Genomic DNA, 19,974 nt, shown 5'->3' with positions numbered 1-19,974 from the left:
TCTTAATAGAACTAAATGGTTCAGAGACTTCTCTTCATTGAACTAAAAGGTTCCGGAACTTCTCTTCAAAGAACTAAAAGGTTCAGGGACTTCTCTTCATGAAATAATAGGTTCAGGGACTTCTCTTCATAGAACTAAAATGTTCAGGGACTTCTCTTCTCAGAACTAAAAGGTTCAGGGACTTCTCTTTATAGACCTAAAAGGTTCATGGACTCCTCTTCAGGAACTAAAAGGTTCAGGGACTTCTCTTCATCAAACTAAAATGTTCAGGGACTTCTCTTCTCAGAACTAAAAGGTTAAGGGACTTCTCTTCTCAGATCTAAAAGGTTCAGGAACTTCTCTTCAAAGAACTAAAAGGTTCAGGGACTTCTCTTCATGAAATAATAGGTTCAGGGACTTCTCTTCATAGAACAAAAATGTTCAGGGACTTCTCTTCTCAGAACTAAAAGGTTCAGGGACTTCTCTTCATAGAACTAAAAGGTTCAGAGACTTCTCTTCATTGACCTAAAAGGTTCAGGAACTTCTCTTCAAAGAACTAAAAGGTTCAGGGACTTCTCTTCATAGACCTAGAAGGTTCATGGACTTTTCTCCAGGAACAAAAATGTTCAGGGACTTCTCTTTAGGAAGTAAAAGGTTCAGGGACTTCTCTTCATAGACCTAGAAGGTTCAGGGACTTCTCTTCATAGACCTAGAAGGTTCAGGGACTTCTCGTCATAGACCTAGAAGGTTCATGGACTTCTCTTCAGGAACAAAAAGGTTCAGGGACTTCTCTTTATAGAACTAAAAGGTTCAGGGACTTCTCTTCATAGAACTAAAAGGTTCAGTAACTTTTCTTCATAGAACTAAAAGGTTCAGGGACTTCTCTTCATAGAACTAAAAGGTTCAGGGACTTCTCTTTATAGACCTAAAAGGTTCATGGACTTCTCTTCAAAGAACTAAAAGGTTCAGGGACTTCTCTTCAGGAACTAAAAGGTTCAGGGACTTCTCTTCATAAAACTAAAAGGTTCAGGGACTTCTCTTCTCAGAACTAAAAGGTTCAGGGACTTCTCTTCTCAGATCTAAAAGGTTCAGGGACTTCTCTTAATAGAACTAAATGGTTCAGAGACTTCTCTTCATTGAACTAAAAGGTTCAGGAACTTCTCTTCAAAGAACTAAAAGGTTCAGGGACTTCTCTTCATGAAATAATAGGTTCAGGGACTTCTCTTCATAGAACAAAAATGTTCAGGGACTTCTCTTCTCAGAACTAAAAGGTTCAGGGACTTCTCTTCATAGAACTAAAAGGTTCAGGGACTTCTCTTCATAGACCTAGAAGGTTCATGGACTTTTCTCCAGGAACAAAAAGGTTCAGGGACTTCTCTTTAGGAAGTAAAAGGTTCAGGGACTTCTCTTCATAGACCTAGAAGGTTTAGGGACTTCTCTTCATAGAACTAAAAGGTTCAGGGACTTCTCTTCATAGACCTAGAAGGTTCATGGACTTCTCTTCAGGAACTAATAGGTTCAGGGACTTCTCTTTAGGAAGTAATAGGTTCAGGGACTTCTCTTTCAAGAACTAAAAGGTTCAGTGACTTCTCTTCAGGAACTAAAAGGTTCAGGGACTTCTCTTCATAGAACTAAAAGGTTCAGGGACTTCTCTTCTCAGAACTGAAAGGTTCAGGGACTTCTCTTCATAGAACTAAAAGGTTCAGAGACTTCTCTTCATTGAACTAAAAGGTTCGGGGACTTCTCTTCATAGACCTAAAAGGTTCAGGGACTTCTCTTCATAGAACTAGAAGGTTCAGTGACTTCTCTTCAGGAACTAAAAGGTTCAGGGACTTCTCTTCATAGAACTAAAAGGTTCAGGGACTTCTCTCCTCATAACTAAAAGGTTCAGGGACTTCTCTTCATAGAACTAAAAGGTTCAGAGACTTCTCTTCATAGACCTAAAAGGTTCAGGGACTTCTCTTCATAGAACTAGAAGGTTCAGGGACCTCTCTTTAGGAAGTAAAAGGTTCAGGGACTTCTCTTTCAAGAACTAAAAGTTTCAGGGACTTCTCTTAAGGAAATAAAAGGTTCAGGGACTTATCTTCATAGACCTAGAAGGTTCAGGGACTTCTCTTCATAGACCTAGAAAGTTCAAGGACTTCTCTTCAGGAACAAAAAGGTTCAGGGACTTCTCTTTATAGAACTAAAAGGTTCAGGGACTTCTCTTCAAATAACTAAAAAGTTCAGGGACTTCTCTTCATAGAACTAAAAGGTTCAGAGACTTCTCTTCATTGAACTAAAAGGTTCGGGGACTTCTCTTCATAGACCTAAAAGGTTCAGGGACTTCTCTTCATAGAACTAGAAGGTTCAGTGACTTCTCTTCAGGAACTAAAAGGTTCAGGGACTTCTCTTCATAGAACTAAAAGGTTCAGGGACTTCTCTTCTCAGAACTAAAAGGTTCAGGGACTTCTCTTCATAGAACTAAAAGGTTCAGACACTTCTCTTCAGTGAACTAAAAGGTTCAGGGACTTCTCTTCATAGACCTAGAAGGTTCAGGGACTTCTCGTCATAGACCTAGAAGGTTCATGGACTTCTCTTCAGGAACAAAAAGGTTCAGGGACTTCTCTTTATAGAACTAAAAGGTTCAGGGACTTCTCTTCATAGAACTAAAAGGTTCAGTAATTTTTCTTCATAGAACTAAAAGGTTCAGGGACTTCTCTTCATAGAACTAAAAGGTTCAGGGACTTCTCTTTATAGACCTAAAAGGTTCATGGACTTCTCTTCAAAGAACTAAAAGGTTCAGGGACTTCTCTTCAGGAACTAAAAGGTTCAGGGACTTCTCTTCATAAAACTAAAAGGTTCAGGGACTTCTCTTCTCAGAACTAAAAGGTTCAGGGACTTCTCTTCTCAGATCTAAAAGGTTCAGGGACTTCTCTTAATAGAACTAAATGGTTCAGAGACTTCTCTTCATTGAACTAAAAGGTTCAGGAACTTCTCTTCAAAGAACTAAAAGGTTCAGGGACTTCTCTTCATGAAATAATAGGTTCAGGGACTTCTCTTCATAGAACAAAAATGTTCAGGGACTTCTCTTCTCAGAACTAAAAGGTTCAGGGACTTCTCTTCATAGAACTAAAAGGTTCAGAGACTTCTCTTCATTGAACTAAAAGGTTCAGGAACTTCTCTTCAAAGAACTAAAAGGTTCAGGGACTTCTCTTCATAGACCTAGAAGGTTCATGGACTTTTCTCCAGGAACAAAAAGGTTCAGGGACTTCTCTTTAGGAAGTAAAAGGTTCAGGGACTTCTCTTCATAGACCTAGAAGGTTCAGGGACTTCTCTTCATAGAACTAAAAGGTTCAGGGACTTCTCTTCATAGACCTAGAAGGTTCATGGACTTCTCTTCAGGAACTAATAGGTTCAGGGACTTCTCTTTAGGAAGTAATAGGTTCAGGGACTTCTCTTTCAAGAACTAAAAGGTTCAGTGACTTCTCTTCAGGAACTAAAAGGTTCAGGGACTTCTCTTCATAGAACTAAAAGGTTCAGGGACTTCTCTTCTCAGAACTGAAAGGTTCAGGGACTTCTCTTCATAGAACTAAAAGGTTCAGAGACTTCTCTTCATTGAACTAAAAGGTTCGGGGACTTCTCTTCATAGACCTAAAACGTTCAGGGACTTCTCTTCATAGAACTAGAAGGTTCAGTGACTTCTCTTCAGGAACTAAAAGGTTCAGGGACTTCTCTTCATAGAACTAAAAGGTTCAGGGACTTCTCTTCATTGAACTAAAAGGTTCAGGGACTTCTCTTCATAGAACTAAAAGGTTCAGAGACTTCTCTTCAGTGAACTAAAAGGTTCAGGGACTTCTCTTCATAGACCTAAAAGGTTCAGGGACTTCTCTTCATAGAACTAGAAGGTTCAGGGACCTCTCTTTAGGAAGTAAAAGGTTCAGGGACTTCTCTTTCAAGAACTAAAAGTTTCAGGGACTTCTCTTAAGGAAATAAAAGGTTCAGGGACTTATCTTCATGACCTAGAAGGTTCAGGGACTTCTCTTCATAGACCTAGAAGGTTCAAGGACTTCTCTTCAGGAACAAAAAGGTTCAGGGACTTCTCTTTATAGAACTAAAAGGTTCAGGGACTTCTCTTCAAATAACTAAAAAGTTCAGGGACTTCTCTTCATAGACCTAAAAGGTTCATGGACTTCTCTTCAGGAACAAAAAGGTTCAGGGACTTCTCTTTATAGAACTAAAAGGTTCAGGGACTTCTCTTCAAATAACTAAAAAGTTCAGGGACTTCTCTTCATAGACCTAAAAGGTTCATGGACTTCTCTTCAGGAACTAAAAGGTTCAGGGACTTCTCTTCAGGAACTGAAATATTGAGGGACTTCTCTTTAACGAACTAAAAGTTTCAGGGACTTCTCTTCAGGAACTACAAGGTTCAGGGACTTCTCTTCATAGAACTAAAAGGTTCAGGGACTTCTCTTCTCAGAACTAAAAGGTTCAGGGACTTCTCTTCTCAGAACTAAAAGGTTCAGGGACTTCTCTTTATAGACCTAAAAGGTTCATGGACTTCTCTTCAGGAACGAAAAGGTTCAGGGACTTCTCTTCAGGAACTAAAATGTTGAGGGACTTCTCTTTAAAGAACTAAAAGGTTCAGGGACTTCTCTTCAGGACCTAAAAGGTTCAGGGACTTGTCTTCATAGAACTAAAAGGTTCAGGGACTTCTCTTCTCAGAACTAAAAGGTTCAGGGACTTCTCTTCATAGAACTAGAAGGTTCATGGACTTCTCTTCAGGAACTAAAAGGTTCAGGGACTTCTCTTTAGGAAGTAAAAGGTTCAGGGACTTCTCTTCTCAGAACTAAAAGGTTCAGGGACTTCTCTTCATAGAACTAAAAGGTTCAGGGACTTCTCCTCAAAGAACTAAAAGGTTCAGGGACTTCTCCTCAAAGAACTAAAAGTTTCAGGGACTTCTTTTCATAGACCTAAAAGGTTCATGGACTTCTCTTCAGGAACAAAAAGGTTCAGGGACTTCTCTTCAGGAACTAAAATGTTGAGGGACTTCTCTTTAAAGAACGAAAAGGTTCAGGGACTTCTCTTCATAGAACTAAAAGGTTCAGGGACTTCTCTTCTCAGAACTAAAAGGTTCAGGGACTTCTCTTCATAGAACTAAAAGGTTCAGAGACTTCTCTTCATTGAACTAAAAGGTTCAGGGACTTCTCTTCATAGACCTAGAAGGTTCAGGGACTTCTCTTCATAGACCTAGAAGGTTCATGGACTTCTCTTCAGGAACAAAAAGGTTCAGGGACTTCTCTTTATAGAACGAAAAGGTTCAGGGACTTGTCTTCAAATAACTAAAAAGTTCAGGGACTTCTCTTCAGGAACTACAAGGTTCAGGGACTTCTCTTCATAGAACTAAAAGGTTCAGGGACTTCTCTTCTCAGAACTAAAAGGTTCAGGGACTTCTCTTCTCAGAACTAAAAGGTTCAGGGACTTCTCTTTATAGACCTAAAAGGTTCATGGACTTCTCTTCAGGAACTAACAGGTTCAGGGACTTCTCTTTAGGAAGTAAAAGGTTCAGGGACTTCTTTTTCAAGAACTAAAAGGTTCAGTGACTTCTCTTCATTGAACTAAAAGGTTCAGGGACTTCTCTTCATAGACCTAGAAGGTTCAGGGACTTCTCGTCATAGACCTAGAAGGTTCATGGACTTCTCTTCAGGAACAAAAAGGTTCAGGGACTTCTCTTTATAGAACTAAAAGGTTCAGGGACTTCTCTTCATAGAACTAAAAGGTTCAGTAACTTCTCTTCATAGAACTAAAAGGTTCAGGGACTTCTCTTCATAGAACTAAAAGGTTCAGGGACTTCTCTTCAAAGAACTAAAAGGTTCAGGGACTTCTCTTTATAGACCTAAAAGGTTCATGGACTTCTCTTCAAAGAACTAAAAGGTTCGGGGACTTCTCTTCATAGACCTAAAAGGTTCAGAGACTTCTCTTCATTGAACTAAAAGGTTCAGGGACTTCTCTTCATAGAACTAGAAGGTTCATGGACTTCTCTTCAGGAACTAAAAGGTTCAGGGACTTCTCTTTAGGAAGTAAAAGGTTCAGGGACTTCTCTTCTCAGAACTAAAAGGTTCAGGGACTTCTCTTCATAGAACTAAAAGGTTCAGGGACTTCTCCTCAAAGAACTAAAAGGTTCAGGGACTTCTCCTCAAAGAACTAAAAGTTTCAGGGACTTCTTTTCATAGACCTAAAAGGTTCATGGACTTCTCTTCAGGAACAAAAAGGTTCAGGGACTTCTCTTCAGGAACTAAAATGTTGAGGGACTTCTCTTTAAAGAACGAAAAGGTTCAGGGACTTCTCTTCAGGAAATAAAAGGTTCAGGGACTTATCTTCATAGAACTAAAAGGTTCAGGGACTTCTCTTCTCAGAACTAAAAGGTTCAGGGACTTCTCTTCATAGAACTAAAAGGTTCAGAGACTTCTCTTCATTGACCTAAAAGGTTCAGGGACTTCTCTTCATAGACCTAGAAGGTTCAGGGACTTCTCTTCAGGAACAAAAAGGTTCAGGGACTTCTCTTTATAGAACGAAAAGGTTCAGGGACTTGTCTTCAAATAACTAAAAAGTTCAGGGACTTCTCTTCAGGAACTACAAGGTTCAGGGACTTCTCTTCATAGAACTAAAAGGTTCAGGGACTTCTCTTCTCAGAACTAAAAGGTTCAGGGACTTCTCTTCTCAGAACTAAAAGGTTCAGGGACTTCTCTTTATAGACCTAAAAGGTTCATGGACTTCTCTTCAGGAACTAACAGGTTCAGGGACTTCTCTTTAGGAAGTAAAAGGTTCAGGGACTTCTTTTTCAAGAACTAAAAGGTTCAGTGACTTCTCTTCATTGAACTAAAAGGTTCAGGGACTTCTCTTCATAGACCTAGAAGGTTCAGGGACTTCTCGTCATAGACCTAGAAGGTTCATGGACTTCTCTTTATAGAACTAAAAGGTTCAGGGACTTCTCTTCATAGAACTAAAAGGTTCAGTAACTTCTCTTCATAGAACTAAAAGGTTCAGGGACTTCTCTTCATAGAACTAAAAGGTTCAGGGACTTCTCTTCAAAGAACTAAAAGGTTCAGGGACTTCTCTTTATAGACCTAAAAGGTTCATGGACTTCTCTTCAAAGAACTAAAAGGTTCGGGGACTTCTCTTCATAGACCTAAAAGGTTCAGAGACTTCTCTTCATTGAACTAAAAGGTTCAGGGACTTCTCTTCATAGAACTAAAAGGTTCAGTAACTTCTCTTCATAGAACTAAAAGGTTCAGGGACTTCTCTTCATAGAACTAAAAGGTTCAGGGACTTCTCTTCAAAGAACTAAAAGGTTCAGGGACTTCTCTTTATAGACCTAAAAGGTTCATGGACTTCTCTTCAAAGAACTAAAAGGTTCGGGGACTTCTCTTCATAGACCTAAAAGGTTCAGAGACTTCTCTTCATTGAACTAAAAGGTTCAGGGACTTCTCTTCATAGACCTAAAAGGTTCAGGGACTTCTCTTCATAGAACTAGAAGGTTCATGGACTTCTCTTCAGGAACAAAAAGGTTCAGGGACTTCTCTTTATAGAACTAAAAGGTTCAGGGACTTCTCTTCATAGAACTAAAAGGTTCAGTAACTTCTCTTCATAGAACTAAAAGGTTCAGGGACTTCTCTTCATAGAACTAAAAGGTTCAGGGACTTCTCTTCAAAGAACTAAAAGGTTCAGGGACTTCTCTTTATAGACCTAAAAGGTTCATGGACTTCTCTTCAAAGAACTAAAAGGTTCAGAGACTTCTCTTCATTGAACTAAAAGGTTCAGGGACTTCTCTTCATAGACCTAAAAGGTTCAGGGACTTCTCTTCATAGAACTAGAAGGTTCAGGGACTTCTCTTTAGGAAGTAAAAGGTTCAGGGACTTCTCTTTCAAGAACTAAAAGTTTCAGGGACTTCTCTTCAGGAAATAAAAGGTTCAGGGACTTATCTTCATAGAACTAAAAGGTTCAGGGACTTCTCTTCTCAGAACTAAAAGGTTCAGGGACTTCTCTTCATAGAACTAGAAGGTTCATGGACTTCTCTTCAGGAACTAAAAGGTTCAGGGACTTCTCTTTAGGAAGTAAAAGGTTCAGGGACTTCTCTTTCAAGAACTAAAAGGTTCAGGGACTTCTCTTCATAGAACTACAAGGTTCAGGGACTCCTCCTCAAAGAACTAAAAGGTTCAGGGACTTCTCCTCAAAGAACTAAAAGTTTCAGGGACTTCTCTTCATAGACCTAAAAGGTTCATGGACTTCTCTTCAGGAACGAAAAGGTTCAGGGACTTATCTTCATAGAACTAAAAGGTTCAGGGACTTCTCTTCTCAGAACTAAAAGGTTCAGGGACTTCTCTTCATAGAACTACAAGGTTCAGGGACTCCTCCTCAAAGAACTAAAAGGTTCAGGGACTTCTCCTCAAAGAACTAAAAGTTTCAGGGACTTCTCTTCATAGACCTAAAAGGTTCATGGACTTCTCTTCAGGAACGAAAAGGTTCAGGGACTTCTCTTTAGGAAGTAAAAGGTTCAGGGACTTCTCTTTCAAGAACTAAAAGGTTCAGTGACTTCTCTTCAGGAACTAAAAGGTTGAGGGACTTCTCTTCATAGAACTAAAAGGTTCAGGGACTTCTCTTCATAGACCTAGAAAGTTCATGGACTTCTCTTCAGGAACTAATAGGTTCAGGGACTTCTCTTTAGGAAGTAAAAGGTTCAGGGACTTCTCTTTCAAGAACTAAAAGGTTCAGTGACTTCTCTTCAGGAACTAAAAGGTTGAGGGACTTCTCTTCATAGAACTAAAAGGTTCAGGGACTTCTCTTCTCAGAACTGAAAGGTTCAGGGACTTCTCTTCATAGAACTAAAAGGTTCAGAGACTTATCTTCATTGAACTAAAAGGTTCGGGGACTTCTCTTCATAGACCTAAAAGGTTCAGGGACTTCTCTTCATAGAACTAGAAGGTTCAGGGACTTCTCTTTAGGAAGTAAAAGGTTCAGGGACTTCTCTTTCAAGAACTAAAAGTTTCAGGGACTTCTCTTCAGGAAATAAAAGGTTCAGGGACTTCTCTTCAGGAACTAAAATGTTGAGGGACTTCTCTTTAAAGAACTAAAAGGTTCAGGGACTTCTCTCAAGAACTAAAAGGTTCAGGGACTTCTCTTCATAGAACTAAAAGGTTCAGGGACTTCTCTGCTCAGAACTAAAAGGTTCAGGGACTTCTCTTCATAGAACTAAAAGGTTCAGGCACTTCTCTTCACTGAACTTTTCAGAATAATAAACATAAATAAAAATATATATGAGAAATACTAATAAATCCAATGAAATTAAGGAAATAAAAAAAATAAAACCTCAAGCGGTGATGAAGGGACCGAAGCACCCCACGCATGTCGGCGTGTGTCGCGACTGCGAGAGTGCAACCGCGGGCGTGAAGCCGCGACACGAGGCCAAGCAGCAGGCCTTACAGTCATCAATGGTTAAGAAAATGGGGTGAACAGAGACATCAAAGTGTGATGGTACGCCATGGCCACGCCCTTTAACGAAATAACGTGCGGAGCACAACGAGAGACCTTCAACATGTCTAGAACACACTAAGATTGAGTTTACGATGATCTGATGAACGCTGTTGGAGGAGTTTGTTCATATAGCTAACCTATCAAACGCGAATTTGAACCATTCAAAAAAAAAAATATGCCGGACTTCCTGTTTGGTTATGACTATGGGTGTAAGAGGATTTCATGTAGCTCCTGACATGCCCAATGAGCATAAAAAATTTGAAGCATGTAGGACAAAGAAACCTCTATAGGGAGGCCATTTTTAAGATTTCAAGGGGGCGCCACTGAGTCATTTAGCCACGCCTACTTATTATAACAACATAACAAGTTTATTTTTTCTGCTGGGATCATGTGTGTTATGTTTGATGACTCTACGGCTATATTAAGCACTGTAACAAACTACTTCCTGTTTGTGACGAACATCACGTCCGTATGACCACGCCCTTTGCCGAAATAAGCACAACGAGAGATCTACAACATGTCAAGATCACACAGACACTGACTTTTTGTCAATCGGATAAACGCTTTTATAGGAGTTCGTTCAAATAGCTAACCTGTGAAACATGGATTTGAGTCAAAAAAAATATGGCGGACTTCGTGTTTAGTATTGACTATGGGTGTAAGATGATTTTTTGCAGGTCCTGACATTATGAATGTACAAAAAAATTGTCATGCATGTAAAAGAAATAAACCTCTATGGGGAGGCCTTTCAGAAAGGTAAAATAGGGGTGAGCCGAGACATCAATGTTTGATGGTACGCCATGGCCACGCCCTTAAACGAAATAACGTGCGGAGCACAACGAGAGATCTTCAACATGTCTAGAACACACTGACACTGAGTTTACGATGATCGGATAAACGCTGTTGTAGGAGTTCGTTCAAATAGCTAACCTGTGTAACGCGAATTTTGGCCATTTTTCTTGCATTCAAAAAAATATGGCAGATTTCCTGTTTAGTATTGACTAGGGGTGTAAGAGGATTTTATGTAGGTCCTGACATGCCCAATGAGCATAAAAAGTTTCAAGGACAAAAAAACTTCAATGGGGAGGCCTTTTTGAAAATTTCAAGGGGGCGCCACTGAGTCATTTAGCCACGCCCACTTTTTATGCCAACATGTCTAGTTTTATTTTTCCACTGGGATCGTGTGTGACGTTTGATGAATGTATGACTATATTAAGGCCCATAACAAACTACTTCCTGTTTGTGACGAACAACGCGTCCGTATGACCACGCCCTTTGAGGAAATAACGTGCAGAGCACAACGAGAGATCTTCAACATGTCGAGAACACACTTGCATTCTCATTATGTCAATGGGATAATTGCTTTTGTAGGCGTTCGTTCAAATAGCTAACCTGTGAAACGCGAATTTTCGCCATTGAAAAAAAATATGGCGCACTTCCTGTTTGGTTTTGACTATGGGTGTAAGAGGATTTTATGTGACATCTCGCATGCTTAATGTGCATAAAAATTGTTGTGCACGTACAATGAAAAAACCTCAATGGAGAGGCCCTTTTGAAAATTTGAAGGGGAAAGAGAAAGCCCCGGGCGGATGACTCCACTCCGCTCTGATGAAATTATTGAATAACTATTGAATTGTTATTAAATTATTATTATTATATTAATTATTATTATTATCATTTTTATTATTATTATTGTGATATTGATCGACTGATGTGGGCCGGGGGAGGCTGGCAAATAATTAAATAAATAAAATAAATTCCACAACATATCCACCCGGGTCAAAATGACCCGGAGGAGAGTGCGAGGGTTAAAGAGGTTTTCTGACTTAAACAACAATTTAAGTTTGGAAACACCACAGAAAGATGTTTTGAGTCACTTTTGATGTTCTCCATGTAGTTGAGCATATGTTGTTCTTTAAAGAGGTTGTCTGACTTAAACATATCTCTACGATATTTAACATACCTCCTAATGCAATAACGTGTAGATTATTTTGTGCAACAACATATTCAATTTGTATGTGCATGATAGTGTTTTTCTCATCACTACTGCAGCTGTTTTTGGCTACTCAGCTATTTTGATTTTTTATCCAGTTTTTTCAGTACCGTTGTGAAGGTATCATGGTCTATTTGTTATATTAATATCTTGCACAGTCGGGTTTTGCATGCTCTTTTTTGGCTGTCCTTGCTGCTGTAACATTTCTACGTTGTGGGGTGAAAAAAGGTTTATCCTATCTTAGTTGATGGTCTGTGAGATAACATAAAATAGTTCTTCCCTGCAGAATCGCAGAAAGGAAACACAGATGAATGTCTGTCAGAAGAGGTGATTAGGTGATATGTGTCCCTCACTGGACTTGTAATATTATTTCTCCACTAAGGTTGTTTCATTGCTACACTTATGTACAAACATACCAATTAAGACTTAAAGTTTCAATTATTGTCTTTAATTATGTATTTGTATATAATGTGATGTTGATGATTGATGTCACCTTCACTAATCAATAACATTCTCATATTCTGTTCAAATGATTTGTGAGATTAGTATTTTTTTTTTCATCACATATGTTTGAATTTAAAAATACAAGATTTCCCAATGTTAAACAACAAGAAACATGGACTTTGTATTGCTTGTTACTAACCAGAAACTTCTTGCTGCTCAATTCGGACAAGACTGAAGTTATAGTGATTGGACCTAAAAACCTTAGAGACTTTCTCTGCCGATATAAGGGCCCTTAGTAATATAAGCGTAGCCTCTAGTACCACTGTTAAGAATTTAGGAGTTCTCTTTGATCAGGATGTCCTTTGATTCCTACATTAAACAAATTTCAAGGACAGCTTATTTTTACCTTCGTAATATCTCTAAGATCAGGTAGATCCTGTCATGATGATGCTGAAAAACTAGTTCATGCATTTGCTACCTCCAGATTGGATTACTGTAATTCTATTTTAGCAGGGTGCTATGGTAAATCTCTACAGACCCTTCAGCTAGTCCAAAACGCTGCAGCTCGTGTTCTTACTAGAACTAGGAAAAGGGACCACATTACTCCTGTATTGGCTTCTCTCCACTGGCTCACTATAAAATCTAGAATAGAATTTAAAATCCTTCTTCTCACTTACAAAGCTCTAAACGGTCAGGCACGATCCTATCTTAAAGAGTTAATTGTACCGTACTATCCATCAAGAACATTACACTCCCAGAATGCAGGCCTGCTTGCGGTGCCTATAGTCTATAAAAGTAGGTAGAGCCTTTAGTTATCAGGCACCGCTCCTTTGGAATCGTCTACCAGTCGGGGTCCGGGAGGCAGACACACTAGGTACTTTTAAGAATAGACTTAAAACTTTTCTTTTTAATAAATCTATAGTTAGGGCTGGCTTAGGTATAGACCAACTCATAGTTACGCTAACTCTTATCTCTCCCTCCCTCTCTCTCTCTGCTTTCATATCTTATTACTGCTTGTCACAATCTTTATATTGAAGTTACTAACCTATCCTTTTTCTGGGAGCTTCTGAGCTCTCTTAGGTTCCTGGGGACTGTTGATGAGGATGGCCTGCCCAAACAACCACCCGCCCCACCATCCTATCCTATCCTACCCTTCTTTCTGCATCTCATCCCATCTCCCCCATCCCATTTCAAGCCCAGCGCAGATGGGCTGTTCCGTCATGAGCCCGGGTCTGCTGAAGATTTCTGCCTGTTAAGGGGAAGTTTTTTTCTTGCCACGCTATGACGGATTAAGCTGGGCTCTTGTAATTTAGCCATAAGTAAGGTCCTTTACCATGAGCATGGTCTTGTTACCTGCTCTTTTGTGAATGTTAACAGAAAAACAGTAAGGTCCTTTACCTGCTTTTTGTAAAGTGTCTCGAGATAACACCTGTTATGAATTGACGCTATACAAATAAAGATTGATTGATTGATTGATTACTGGATTATAAAAACAAATGTCAGTGTCTCAAAGAACTTTTAAGAAATCATTTTTTCTTCCTCCTCTTTTCTTCCTTCTTCTTGCCTTTCTTGTCTTGCTCAGGTTTTCTGAAACTTAGGCCATGGCGGACTGTGCAGCCTCTCCACCAGGCTTGAAGCTGCATGGGAAAAGGTAACATGCGAGAGACAGATTTAGTGAACTACATAGGAAGATGGTCATGTTAAATGGCATGATCTTAATGACAATAAACTGTTGTGAACTGAGTCATATATATATATATATATATATATATATATATATATATATATATATAAATGTAGACAACATAAACATACCAGTATACAATTTCACAAACTACAACAAAAAACAATCAAACTGGGGGCGCTCGTGCGCAGTAATGGACTAGACGTGTTTTACAGAGGCTCTGTGTTGTCTCTCTCAACTTGACTGTTTTAATTAGTGTACCTGTCAAAATTTACTTGCACAGTTATCCGAGTTGTGTAACGATTTTTCGAGAGTGATTTCGAGTCATGCCACCGGAAAAACACAATAACCAGACTCATAAGACTTAGGCTCGCTCCCATGCTGCTGGCAACGAAGCTATACTAGCTGCCATCAGTAAACAGGGAGCCGAGTTGACAAAAGTATTTAATCTCATGGACGACTTGAAGAAGTCAATGGAGGGTCGCCTTGATGCAATCGATGCTGGTCTTTTGACGCTTCAGAAAGAACACCGTGAAGCTGAACATCGTATGGACAACATGGATCAAGCCCTTACAGCTGCTGATCACCGCCTTACAGCCCTGGAAGCTATGTGCAAGGAGCTACAGGTTGCTAACGGTTTCCTTAAAACTAAGGTAAACGACTTGGAGGGGCGCTCGCATCAGGATCGAGGGAGAGGAGGATGGCCTGAATCTGAATTTGTCTCAAGATTGATTCAGGAGCTACTCAGCCAGGACAACTTTGACAAGCCAAATAGAAAATAGACCGAGCTCATCGCACGCTGAGACCAAGACCTTGTTCATCATTGCCAAGGTCCACAACGACAGCGATGTGGGCAACATTTTTCGCCTTGCGAGTCAACGTGCACCGCTGCGCTACCATGGTGAAAGAGTTTCAATATTCCCGGACTACAACGCCGAGGTATTGGCCATCTTTTAACAATGTTAGGAAGAAGCTCATTGGTTTCGGTGCAAAGTGCACCCTGCTTTTCCCAGCCAAACTCCACCTTGTCCTCAACGGCTCAGTCAGCATCTTCACATCTCTGACAGATACTGAACGGTTTGCAGACACTCTTACTGACAATACTTAACTCTTGTCTCTTTGCATGACTCTCACTATTTTGTGTGGTGCAACATGACTATTGTGAAGATATGATGCAAGGTATTTGTTATATTAATACCTTGCACATTGTACCAGACAGTATACTACAACTCTTTTTGGTCGGGTGTGGGACATGTATTATATTGTTCTTGGTTTGTATGACATAAATATGCCAGGTCTTTTAAGTTAAAACATTTAGCTATATTAATCTCAATAATTTCTACCTGGTGCCATTCTCCATTTGTTATATTATGTGGACAGGGCATGCCTCTGCTCCATGTTCCCTGGTTGACCAAGTTATTTGTTTCATCATTACTTTCTCATGCAGGTACCATTTATCAGCCTTTTTTTAAGCATAATGGTTGAGCACACGGGGCTGGCGGTTTAGGTCAGCTTGTTACTGTTACTTTTTTGGCCGGTTCTGTTACCCGGCAGCCCCCTCTTTAACAACTTGGATGTGCAGCTTGTTCTTCGCTGCGGTTTGGGGTATTTTGGGTTGTCTGTTCTTGGTGTTTTTGTGTTTTTATAGTTTTTTACGTTTGTCACTCTGCCAGTCTTTTGTCCACTCTGTCAGTCCTTATCCTTTAGATGCAGGATAGCTGTTCATCTAGGTCAGGTATGAGTCCCTTCACCTTTACCTCTTGGAACTGTAGGGGTCTTGGCACGGCTGTGAAGAGAGCAGCAGTGTTTTCTCATTCGAAATCTGCCGTCTGATATAATATTTTTACAGGAAACCCACATTCAGCCAACTGAGCAGAGACGATTGAGGTCTATATGGGTGTCGCAGGTGTACCAATCCACATTTTCTTCCTAAGCGAGAGGGGTCACCATACTAATCCGCAAAACTATTCTGTTTGTATTCCAGTCCATGATCACTGACCCAGGTGGGAGATATGTTCTTGTCACTGGTACAATAAATTCCCTTCCAATCATTCTCTTATTTTTTTGTCAAGTTTTTGATCTTGTCTCTGTAAACAGCAACCATAATTTAATTGTGGGAGGTGACCTCAACTGCCATCTTGACCCTTATTTGGACAGATCTTCTTCTTCATCTATCCTGGTCCTTAACAATCTTGTAAAATCACTAGATCTGGTTGACATCTTTAGACTTCAGCACCCCTCAGAAAAACAATACTCCTTTTTTTCTTCTGTACATGGTAGTTTTCCCAGGATTTACTATTTTCTAGTTGACTCTAAACTGCTTTCAAGCACTCTTAGCTCAACTTATCATGGTATACTAATTTCTGATCATGGCCCTCTGTCTATGAAAATTGATTTTAATATTCCCATGCGTCGCTACATTTGGAAATTCAACCCTTCTCTGCAAGGCAGAACCATCCTTTTGTGAATACATATCAGCTAAGATCTCAGACTTTTTACTCACAAATGATGACAGTATGGTTTCAGATTCAATTCTATGGGAGACCTTTAAGGTTGTCTTGACCCCTCAAGACAACCTTAAAGGTCTCATATTGTCTCCTACCAGTCATCGAGCAAGAGAGCCAGACAGCAGCGATTATCTGAGATTGAGGCCGAACTATCTGTATTAGAAGGTATTTATCGCTAATCTAAGTCCATGGACTCCTTTAATTCCATCTTGAGACTGAAATATGAATATAGTAAAATAGTTGGAGAGCAGGTTAAAAACCATATCTGCAGGCTCAGGCAAAAGCACTTTGAGTTAGGTGATAAGGCCGAAAGGCTGCTTGCCAGGCAAGGCGTGCTGGCTGACAGGGCGATACATAAAATCTCCTCCTCTACTGGTGACATACTAACAGACCCTAAACTAATAAATGAGAGATTTGTTAGTTTTTTTCAGCCAGCTGTAAGCCTCTAAGTTTAAAGCCACTCTAGCTGACATTGCTGGCTTTCTTGGTGATGTGGCGAGGCAAGATATAGATTCAGATATTACTCTGGAGGAAATCAAAGGTGCTATTTGTTCATTTCCTAATGGCAAAGCGTGCAGCCCAGATGGCTTTGGAATTGAGTTTTACAAAGTGCACATAGATACTGTTGCCCCTCTTTTACTCCGTATGGTAAACTGCTCTCTTGATGATGGTAGTTTTCCGAGAACTTTGTATGATGCTCACATCCGTCTCCTTTTAAAAAAAGACCCTCCTAAGCTTGTTAAACCTTGTTAAACAGCGATCAAAAGATTGTCGCAATAGTTCTGACTTATCGACTAACTAAACACATAGACACGTTGATTCATCCTGACCAGACAGGGTTTGTCCCAGAAAGATTTCCGTTTTCTAACACTCGGCGTCTGTTAAATATAATGTACTCTACCAAGCTGCCCCACTCTGCTATTATCTCTTTGGATGCTCAGCAAGCCTTCAATCAAATTGAATGGGACTATATGTTTGCTATAGGGTTGCTGCCTCTCTCCCATGCTCTTCGCTTTGGCCCTCGAACCGCTGGCAATCTCTATAAGATCGAATCCCTAGATTTCTGGAATAATGTGTGGCTCGACCGACCGACCGACCGACCGACCGACCGCCCGACCGACCGACCGACCGACCGACACTTTATTGATCCCGAGGGAAATTCAGGGCATCCAGTAGCAGTATACAGACAGGCAGGACACAAGACACAAGACATTGGTTACAGTACAAAACATTGGTTACAATACAATACACACCCGCTGTCCCCCCTCCCCTCTTTATATAATAATCCCCCAAACAAGATTTAGCAGCCCCTATGTGACTAAGAGTAAAGGTTTAACCTGTGTGGTTGGCATTAGCATTAGATTTAAAACTTATATAGCATGGTGTACCTAACCTGTGAGGAGAGAGAAGCATGTGCGCTGTTTGCATGAGAGAAGCATGTGTGCTGGGTGTATGTACAGAGGTCTTTGAGCTTATGCCCGAGGTGTGAGTACAGTCGTTAAACAGTCGTTAAACAGTGAGCAGTGATTTGCATTAAGTGTCCTAAACAAAGAGGTGAGACCAGGGATGATTCGGGTGATTGCCATTTAAGTACCCAACTATTGAGGAGCATTAAGTGTTGAAGACAATAGAGTGAAACTTGACCTAATTAGGGTGATTATGTCAACCCTTACAGATGTAGCATAACAATACAGTAGGGTGGAACCAGATGATTAGAGTGATTATCGTTAAAGTGACCTGTGCTCAGTAAGGTGACTATCAATATGCATTAAAGTGTCCAACTGGAGACTGACTCTGAGGTCAGCAGTGCAGATGAGGAGTGAGAAAAAAGTGAAAAAAGAGTCCAGGGATCACCGTGCGCTTCTTCCCTGCCGTGACAGTGAAGTGTTATACAGTCTGGTGGCCAGGGGGACAAAAGAGTTCTTGAGTCTGTCCGTGGAGCACGACTGTGACAGCAGTCTGTCACTGAACATGCTCCTCTGGCCGGTGAAGGTGCTGTGCAGAGGGTGGTGTGTGTTGTCCATGATGGAGAGCATTTTGTCCAGAGACCTCCTCTCTGCCACTGTCACCAGTGAGTCCAGCTCTGTACCCACCACAGAGCCGGCCCTCCTCACCAGTCTGTCCAGGCGTGCTGCGTCCCTCTTCTTGCAGCTTCCTCCCTAGCACACCACGGCGTAGAAGAGGACGCTGGACACCACAGACTGGTAGAACATCTGCAGCAGCTTTTTGCAGATGTTGAAGGACCCCAGCCTTCTCAGGAAGTACAGACGACTCTGTCCCTTCCTGCAGGTAGTGTCCATGTTAGGCGACCAGTCCAGCTTGTCATCCAGCTGCAGCCCCAGATACCCGTAGGTCCTGACCACCTCCACGTCGACCCCCCCGATGGAAACAGGTTCTAGATGTGGTTTGTTCCTTCGGAAGTCCACCACCATCTCCTTGGTCTTGGAGGTGTTTAGCTGCAGATGGTTGTCACTGCACCATGTCACAAAGTCCTCGATCAGGCTCCTGTACTCCTCCTCCTGTCCATCCCTGACACAAGCAACTATCGCAGTGTCGTCCGAGTGTTTCTGCATGTAGCAGAGCTCAGAGTTATACTGGAAGTCAGAGGCATACATATAGGCCTGTACAATAGCTTCTCTTCTTTATCTGATTAAGAACTTTGGGCTGCTCTCCGGCTTTACCATAAATTGGGAAAAAAGTTACTGTATGCCTCTTTCGGATGACTTCACTTCCAACTTCCTTGATAATTTACCCTTCAGGATTTCCAAGGACAATTTTACTTATCGAGGAATTAATATTTCTCAAAACCCAACGCTTCTTTTTTTTTTTTAAAGATTTATTTTTGGCCTTTTGCCTTTGTTGTGGGGGCGGGGATCGGGGAGGGAGGGTGGGGGGGGCGTGCGGGGGGGGAGCCACGGGCTGGACGCGAGCCCGGGCCGCCCGAGTGAGGACTGAGCCTCAATGCATGGGGACGCGCGCACTGCCGCTGCGCCACCAGCGCCCCCCCCCCAACGCTTCTTTTTAAACTTAATTATTTACAGTTGATTGAGAAACTAAAATCTATAAGAGACAAATGGAAGCTCCTTCCTCTATCTCTTATAGGTCATGTTCATATTGTAAAGATGGTAGTTCTTCCTAAGTTTATACCTTTTTCAAAATCTTCCCATTTTCCATACATCTTTTTTAAAACTGTCGACTCTATTATAATTCCCTTTCTTTGGGCCTTCAAACCTTCTTGCATTTCTCAGGCACACTTACAGAAGCCAAAGCATGAAGGTGGACTGGGCCTTCCTGTTCTCCGACACTGTTATTGGGCCTGTAATACAAGAACTTGGATTTTCTGGTCCCATGTTCCAGCTGTGCCTGAACAGGAAGAAACACTTTATCCTAGTTGGCCTTCTAACAATAACGCCAAGTCACTCACAGGGGCCTCTTTAAAAGCATTTTTGTTTTCTAAGTTTACTTTTTCTACCAAACAGTTGAGAAATGATTTCATTCTCCGCAACTCTTTCAAGATCCTCAAACAAATTAGGGGTGTGCTGGGTCTCTCGGATTTGTCTAATTGCCTGGGTTGATATAGTTTTTTCGACAATGCCTGTGCAACATAGTTTTTATGACCTTACGACCAGATCTCCTACTTCTAAACACCTGATTTCACAGTTAGTTAATCTTTTCTCTATGGCAACCTCTTCTCTTCATATAAAGGATGCATGGATTGAGGACACAGGTGTTGAGATTTCAGATGACCTATGGGCTAAAAGTTTAGCTGAGATAAGTTCATGTGCTATTAATGCTAGACTCCAACTCATACAGTTCATGGTCATTCCTCGACTTCACTACTCCAAGTCCAAACTGAA

General features: G+C 40.9%; 1 protein-coding gene across 3 annotated transcripts in view; it reads right to left on the bottom strand.

Annotated features, from left to right (window-relative positions):
- Window positions 1-13,425: 13,425 nt before the first annotated feature.
- The window catches only part of LOC306823531 (dynein regulatory complex protein 9-like), a 47,261-nt gene continuing 40,712 nt past the window's right edge, over window positions 13,426-19,974 (bottom strand). For all 3 annotated transcript variants that reach the window (XM_079343120.1, XM_079343121.1, XM_079343122.1), the window contains one exon: window positions 13,426-13,563. In XM_079343120.1, the coding sequence (XP_079199246.1) occupies window positions 13,453-13,563 (111 nt within the window). In that variant the 3' untranslated portion in view covers window positions 13,426-13,452. The remainder of the gene's footprint in view (window positions 13,564-19,974) is intronic.

Source organism: Symphodus melops (genome assembly GCF_947650265.1).
Source record: "Symphodus melops genome assembly, chromosome: 5".
NCBI classification, from domain to species: domain Eukaryota; kingdom Metazoa; phylum Chordata; class Actinopteri; order Labriformes; family Labridae; genus Symphodus; species Symphodus melops.
Note: the sequence above shows the minus strand (reverse complement) of the source record. Positions and strands in the feature narration are given on the sequence as shown.